General features: G+C 37.5%; 1 protein-coding gene across 1 annotated transcript; it reads left to right on the top strand.

Moving 5' to 3' along the window:
• The first annotated feature begins 584 nt into the window (after nucleotides 1-584).
• Nucleotides 585-3,161, top strand: LOC133296231 (uncharacterized). Its single transcript, XM_061495178.1, has 3 exons — nucleotides 585-1,856; nucleotides 1,950-2,250; nucleotides 2,362-3,161. The coding sequence occupies exons 1-3, from the start codon at nucleotides 585-587 to the stop codon at nucleotides 3,159-3,161; spliced, it is 2,373 nt and encodes a 790-aa protein (XP_061351162.1).
• The last annotated feature ends 4,700 nt before the right edge of the window (nucleotides 3,162-7,861 follow it).

Here is a 7,861-nt window from a genome sequence, read left to right as displayed (position 1 = left end):
TCCTTGAGAGACGACTTAGGGTTTCCACTTTACTGCAAATTTTCTGAACCCTAAAGAATTAATTTTTAATTTGCGCGAGTTCGACAGCTTGTGTCAAATTTGGCGCCGTTGCCGGAGAAATTGCATCGGTCTAAATCGTTTTCTGATTCTTGATCATCTTCTTCTTCTTTAATTTTCGTTTCTTTTTCTAAAAAAAAAAAAAAAAATTCTTCAATTTTCATTTTGATTTTTCTTTTTCTGTTTCTGTTTCTATATATTTTTTTATTCTAATTAGTGAATATTAACAGTAGATTAGATTTTGTTAGATTTTGATTAGTTAGATTAGATTTTGTTAGGTTTAGTTTCCTTTTATTTTTATTTTTTCATTTTATTTATTTTATTTTAATTTAATTTAATTTATTTTTATTGTTATTTTTATTTTGGTTCTTTTTGCTCTTTCTTTCCTTTTATTTTATTTTATTTTTATTTTTATTTGTTTTTTATTTTTATTTTATTTTTCCTAATTCTTTATTTTTTTTTATTTTTTTTATAATTTAGGAAGTTTTGTTATAATTTAGGAAGTTTTGGTCACAATAAAAAAAAACATGGATAATAGAAGCTTAAGGCAATTGACTGCACCTGATGTTAAGTATCAGTCTTTTTGCATTCGTTATCTTGATACTGGTTTTAAACTTAAGTCTGGTCTTATCCATTTGCTTCCCAAGTTTCATGGTCTTGCAGGTGAAGATCCATATAAGTATTTGAAAGAGTTTCATGTAGTCTGCAACACAATGAAACCGCAAGGAGTTGATGAGGAGCAGGTCAAACTGAGAGCCTTTCCTTTTTCCCTCGATGGAGGAGCTAAGGATTGGCTGTACTACCTTCAGCCTTCATCTATCGAAACTTGGAATGACATGGCCAGATTGTTTTTGGAGAAGTTTTTTCCGTCCTCAAGAGCCACTTCAATCAGAAAGGAGATAAGTGGCATAAAACAAGCAAATGAGGAAAACTTGCATGAGTATTGGGAGCGGTTTAAAAGACTTTGTGCAAGTTGTCCACATCACCAGATTCCGGAGCAATTGCTGATTGTCTACTTCTATGAGGGATTGCTACATATGGATAGGAACCTGATTGATGCTGCCAGTGGAGGAGTTCTTGTTAACAAAACACCCAATGAAGCTAAGGCGTTGATCTCAAACATGGCTGCAAATGCTCAACAGTTTGGAACGAGAGCCAATAGCAGTGTTGTGTACCAGGTGCAAGAAACTCCGACCCAGCCTTCAGCAGTGGCATCAAGTGCTGACAATCAGCAAATTGAAAATAGACTTGATGAATTGGCAACCATGGTGAGACAGTTGGCAGTTACCCAGACAGTCCAGACTTCTGTTCCACAGTTCGGCAATCCATGTGGCATATGCAGTGATCATTTTCACTCCACTGATGCTTGCCCTTCTCTACAAGAGGGCTCCATTCCTGCAGACCAGTCAGTAGCTGCAGTCTTTCCTGGGAAACCACAGTTCCAGCAGCAGCAGAGTAATCCATTCTCCAACACTTACAATCCTGGCTGGAAGAATCATCCCAACCTCAAATGGAACCAGAATCAGCAAAATGTTCCATATCAGCAGAGTCAACAAAATTTTCCATACCAACAGAAGCAGCAGTTCATTCCACAGCAGAGACAAAACTTCCAGCAACCTGCTCCTCAACAGTTACAACAACAACCACTAGTGCAGCAGCAAAACAGTGTTAGTGGTCCTTCGTTGGAGGACTTAATGAAACAGATGGCCACCAACAATCTGGAGTTTCAACAGAGGAAAGAATCCACAATCCAGAATTTGCAGACACAGATCGGGCAATTGGCGACATCAATGAACCAGGCCCGATCTTCCAGCAGCTCCCTTCCATCCCAAACAGTTCCAAATCCAAAAGGAAGCGGAAATGTGAGTGCTATTGCTCTGCGGTCTGGAAAGCAAATGGAGGAGCCAAACCAAGCTGTTGTTGAGTCATCTAAGGGAGGTGACACTAGCTCCAAGAAGCAGAGCACTGATACATCTGATGTCCATATCCCTCTGCCTTTCCCTCAGAGAGCCACTCAGTCCAAGAAGCAATCAGCAAAGGCTCGAGATAAAGAGATACTTGACACCTTCCGAGAAGTTGAGGTGAACATCCCTCTTCTGGATGCAATACAGCAGATTGCGAGATATGCCAAGTTTCTAAAGGAGTTGTGCACCAACAAGAGAAGACTGAAAGGAGATGAGCAAGTTAGCCTGAGTCAGAATGTATCAGCACTCATCCAGCCTATGCCTAAAAAATGTCAAGATCCAGGGACATTTACTATTCCTTGTGTAATTGGCAATTCTGTTTTTCATGATTGCATGCTAGACTTAGGGGCTTCCATTAATGTCATGCCTGAATCTGTATATAAGTCTCTTGGACTTGGTCCTTTGCGTGCTACTAGTATTGTGGTTACATTAGCTAACAGGAGTAGTATTCACCCATCTGGTTTGATTGAGGATGTATTGGTCAGAGTTAATAATCTGATTTTTCCTGCTGACTTCTACATTTTAGAAATGGAGAGTGAGACTGCTACTAATAGATCACCAATTATACTTGGTAGGCCTTTCATGAGAACAGCTAGAACAAAGATAGATGTTCATTCTGGTACTCTATCCATGGAATTTGGTGATAGCATTTTACATTTTAGTATATTTGATTCCATGAAGCATTCTAAGGTTCAGGTTGATCATTCAGTTTCATGCATAAAAGTGATTCATGATGTGGCTGATAAGGTTGATTTTGAATTGATTAGTGATTGTGCATTACCTGTGGATTATGACTTGCCTATTAATGTTAATTCTGAATGTGTACTAAATGCGAAGTTATGCAAGACTCCCCATTCTGGTAATGATTTTGATCCTAACTCTCATGGACCCAAGATGAAATGGGTACCAAAAAGTTCTTCCTCTATTTTTAGTATGCAGAAAAGTTTGCATAAGGTTGGAAGAAAGGATCAAGAGAAGAAGAAATACACACAGAAAAGAAAGCCCCCAAAGTTGCGTGATAAGCAGATGGGGAAGACTTGCACAATGATTTGCCATCACCTCAAAGTTGTTAATGAAGGACCCCAGAAGCAACCTGTGGAGACAGAGGCTCTGCTCATTGATGCTACTTATCCTCCTTAGGGAGTTCAGGGAGTCTTCTTCCCTCTTTTTCTTTTCTTTCTGTTATTTGCATTTTTCTTTTCCTTTCTTTATTTCAGTCTTTGATTTTCATAGGTAGATTTTCCTTTTCTTTCTGGTTATTATTGAGTGTTACATGGAGTAGACTTAAATCACAGGGTTTGATAGAAATGCTTAGGCTTAGTTCTTGATTCTTGGATTGCATTACTTGCTGCTTGATACTGTGCTGCTGATTGCATGATTTGGTATACCCTTGTGAGGTTTTTGAGCCTGTAGACATGGTCTTAATCTGTAGGCCAGTTTTTCTTTCTTGTGTGATTCTGCTCTTGATTGTTGTCCTATAGAACTTGCTCTGATTCTTTTTGAAACTGCATTTTTCACTTGCATGCATGAATATGATTGAGGCATTCTTTCTTTCTTTACCCACTTTAGCTAGATAGCCATCCCTTATATTATTATCCCTTGGTGAGCCCTTTTGAGCCTTTATATCCGTTATTTCTTAAGCCGCATTACCAGCCTAAGTGAAAAACCAATTAATTCCATACCTTGGAGTTTTACTGAAAAGATGAAAAAACAAAAAAACAAAAAACAAAAAAACAAGAAAAAAAAACAAGAAAAAAAAAAGTGTTTATCATTTTTTATGTAAGTGAAAAATATGTTTAACATAAAGCTGAAAAATTCTGACGAAAATTTTGCATTCAAAACATCATTATTTTATTTAAATTTTACTAATTAACAAATTGTAATGATAATTTTGATTTTTTGTTGTTTTTTTCTCTCAAGTGTATCAATTAATTCAGTATATCACTTGTTTTTATGCAGGGTTGTATTATTGGTTACTTAGGCTTGTAATGCGGCTTAAGAAATAAAGGATATAAAGGCTCAAAAGGGCTCACCAAGGGATAATAATATAAGGGATGGCTATCTGGCTAAAGTGGGTAAAGAAAGAAAGAATGCCTCAATCATATTCATGCATGCAAGTGAAAAATGCAGTTTCAAAAAGAATCAGAGCAAGTTCTAGAGGACAACAATCAAGAGCAGAATCACACAAGAAAGAAAAACTGGCCTACAGATTAAGACCATGTCTACAGGCTCAAAAACCTCACAAGGGTATACCAAATCATGCAATCAGCAGCACAGTATCAAGCAGCAAGTAATGCAATCCAAGAATCAAGAACCAAGCCTAAGCAGAAATTTCTATCAAACCCTGTGATTTAAGTCTACTCCATGTAACACTCAATAATAACCAGAAAGAAAAGGAAAATCTACCTATGAAAATCAAAGACTGAAATAAAGAAAGAAAAGAAAAATGCAAATAACAGAAAAGAAAAGAAAAAGAAGGAAGGAGAATAAACATCAATGAGGAGCCTCTGTCTCCACAGGTTGCTTCTGGGTCCTTCATTAACAACTTTGAGGTGATGGCAAATCATTGTGCAAGTCTTCCCCATAAACTTTGGGGGCTTTCTTTTCTGTGTGTATTTCTTCTTCTCTTGATCCTTTCTTCCAACCTTATGCAAACTTTTCTGCATACTAAAAACCTTTAGAGGAAGAACTTTTTGGTACCCATTTCATCTTGGGTCCATGAGAGTTAGGATCAAAATCATTACCAAAAATGGGGAGTCTTGCATAACTTCACATTTAGTACACATTCATCAATTAACATTAATAGGCAAGTCATAATCCATAGGTAATGTACAATCACTAATCAATTCAAAATCAACCTTATCAGCCACATCATGAATCACTTTTATGCATGAAACTGAATGATCAACCTGAACCTTAGAATGCTTCATGGAATCAAATATACTAAAATGTAAAATGCTATCACCAAATTCCATGGATAGAGTACCAGAATGAACATCTATCTTGGTCCTAGCTGTTCTCATGAAAGGCCTACCAAGTATAATTGGTGATCTATTAGTAGCAGTCTCACTCTCCATTTCTAAAATGTAGAAGTCAGCAGGAAAAATCAGATTATTAACTCTGACCAATACATCCTCAATCAAACCAGATGGGTGAATACTACTCCTGTTAGCTAATGTAACCACAATACTAGTAGCACACAAAGGACCAAGTCCAAGAGACTTATATACAGATTCAGGCATGACATTAATGGAAGCCCCTAAGTCTAGCATGCAATCATGAAAAACAGAATTGCCAATTACACAAGGAATAGTAAATGTCCCTGGATCTTGACATTTTTTAGGCATAGGCTGGATGAGTGCTGATACATTCTGACTCAGGTTAACTTGCTCATCTCCTTTCAGTCTTCTCTTGTTGGTGCACAGCTCCTTTAGAAACTTGGCATATCTCGGAATCTGCTGTATTGCATCCAGAAGAGGGATGTTCACCTCAACTTTTCGGAAGGTGTCAAGTATCTCTTTATCTCGAGCCTTTGCTGATTGCTTCTTGGACTGAGTGGCTCTCTGAGGGAAAGGCAGAGGGATATGGACATCAGATGTATCAGTGCTCTGCTTCTTGGAGCTAGTGTCACCTCCCTTAGATGACTCAACAGCAGCTTGGTTTGGCTCCTCCATTTGCTTTCCAGACCGCAGAGCAATAGCACTCACATTTCCGCTTCCTTTTGGATTTGGAACTGTTTGGGATGGAAGGGAGCTGCTGGAAGATCGGGCCTGGTTCATTGATGTCGCCAATTGCCCGATCTGTGTCTGCAAATTCTGGATTGTGGATTCTGTCCTCTGTTGAAACTCCAGATTGTTGGTGGCCATCTGTTTCATTAAGTCCTCCAAAAAAGGACCACTGACACTGTTTTGCTGCTGCACTGGTGGTTGTTGTTGTAACTGTTGAGGAGCAGGTTGCTGGAAGTTTTGTCTCTGCTGTGGAATGAACTGCTGCTTCTGTTGGTATGGAAAATTTTGTTGACTCTGCTGATATGGAACATTTTGCTGATTCTGGTTCCATTTGAGGTTGGGATGATTCTTCCAGCCAGGATTGTAAGTGTTGGAGAATGGATTACTCTGCTGCTGCTGGAACTGTGGTTTCCCAGGAAAGACTGCAGCTACTGACTGGTCTGCATTTGCCACATGGATTGCCGAACTGTGGAACAGAAGTCTGGACTGTCTGGGTAACTGCCAACTGTCTCACCATGGTTGCCAATTCATCAAGTCTATTTTCAATTTGCTGATTGTCAGCACTTGATGCCACTGCTGAAGGCTGGGTCGGAGTTTCTTGCACCTGGTACACAACACTGCTATTGGCTCTCGTTCCAAACTGTTGAGCATTTGCAGCCATGTTTGAGATCAACGCCTTAGCTTCATTGGGTGTTTTGTTAACAAGAACTCCTCCACTGGCAGCATCAATCAGGTTCCTATCCATATGTAGCAATCCCTCATAGAAGTAGACAATCAGCAATTGCTCCGGAATCTGGTGATGTGGACAACTTGCACAAAGTCTTTTAAACCGCTCCCAGTACTCATGCAAGTTTTCCTCATTTGCTTGTTTTATGCCACTTATCTCCTTTCTGATTGAAGTGGCTCTTGAGGACGGAAAAAACTTCTCCAAAAACAATCTGGCCATGTCATTCCAAGTTTCGATAGATGAAGGCTGAAGGTAGTACAGCCAATCCTTAGCTCCTCCATCGAGGGAAAAAGGAAAGGCTCTCAGTTTGACCTGCTCCTCATCAACTCCTTGCGGTTTCATTGTGTTGCAGACTACATGAAACTCTTTCAAATACTTATATGGATCTTCACCTGCAAGACCATGAAACTTGGGAAGCAAATGGATAAGACCAGACTTAAGTTTAAAACCAGTATCAAGATAACGAATGCAAAAAGACTGATACTTAACATCAGGTGCAGTCAATTGCCTTAAGCTTCTATTATCCATGTTTTTTTTATTGTGACCAAAACTTCCTAAATTATAACAAAACTTCCAAAATAAATTATAAAAAAAATAAAAAAAAATAAAGAAAAAAAATTAGGAAAAATAAAATAAAAATAAAAAATAATATAAAATAAAATAAAAAAAAATAAAAGGGAATGATTGAAAAAATAAAAAAATCTAGTCTCTAACAAAATCTAATCTAAAATACTAACAAAATCTAATCTACTGTTAATATTCACTAATTAGAATAAAAAAAAATATATATAGAAACAGAAACAGAAAAATCAAAATCAAAATGAAAATTGAAGAATTTTTTTTTTTTTATTATAAAAAGAAACGAAAATTAAATAATAAGAAGATGATCAAGAATCAGAAAACGATTTAGACCGATGCAATTTCCCCGGCAACGGCGCCAAATTTGACACGAGCTGTCGAACTCGCGCAAATTAAAAATTATTTTTTATTAGGGTTCAGAAAATTTATAGTAGAGTGGAAACCCTAAGTCGTCTCTCTCAAGGAAATTGCTTGGATAAAAATCGTTTATCAAAACAGAAATTAAAAGGGGGGATTTTGAATTTTTGTTGAATAATTAAAAAGGCAGAATATGAAATTGGATTTAAAATTCGTAATTAAAAATAACCAACCTAAGGTTTGGGTTCCATGGACGTCTTTCCTCGGATAAGAAGATATCAGAATCGTGATTGATTTGTCAATCGGATCAGAATCCTTATTTCCAATTGACAACCCTCTCTAAGCGATCGCTTAGCATTTGATCAAAGACGATGTTTCTACTCATACAATCGCAGAGTATCAGCCCGCTTGATTTAAGGTCATAGGGTCAATCAACCTAATCATCAAAT

Source organism: Gastrolobium bilobum, unplaced genomic scaffold (assembly GCF_033153095.1).
Source record: "Gastrolobium bilobum isolate Gb01-03AN ecotype WA unplaced genomic scaffold, APGP_CSIRO_Gbil_v1 utg8534, whole genome shotgun sequence".
NCBI classification, from domain to species: domain Eukaryota; kingdom Viridiplantae; phylum Streptophyta; class Magnoliopsida; order Fabales; family Fabaceae; genus Gastrolobium; species Gastrolobium bilobum.
The sequence above is the reverse complement of the archived record's forward strand: the minus strand, read 5'-3'. Positions and strand labels throughout refer to the sequence as shown.

Bases quoted from the DNA above. Each gene is read 5' to 3' on its own strand.
- LOC133296231 (XM_061495178.1), top strand. From the start codon at position 585: ATGGATAATAGAAGCTTAAGGCAATTGACTGCACCTGATGTTAAGTAT. The intron at 1,857-1,949 runs GCCCGATCTTCC...CGGTCTGGAAAG, and splicing joins TGGCGACATCAATGAACCAG to CAAATGGAGGAGCCAAACCA. The intron at 2,251-2,361 runs GTCAGAATGTAT...ATTGCATGCTAG, and splicing joins AGATGAGCAAGTTAGCCTGA to ACTTAGGGGCTTCCATTAAT.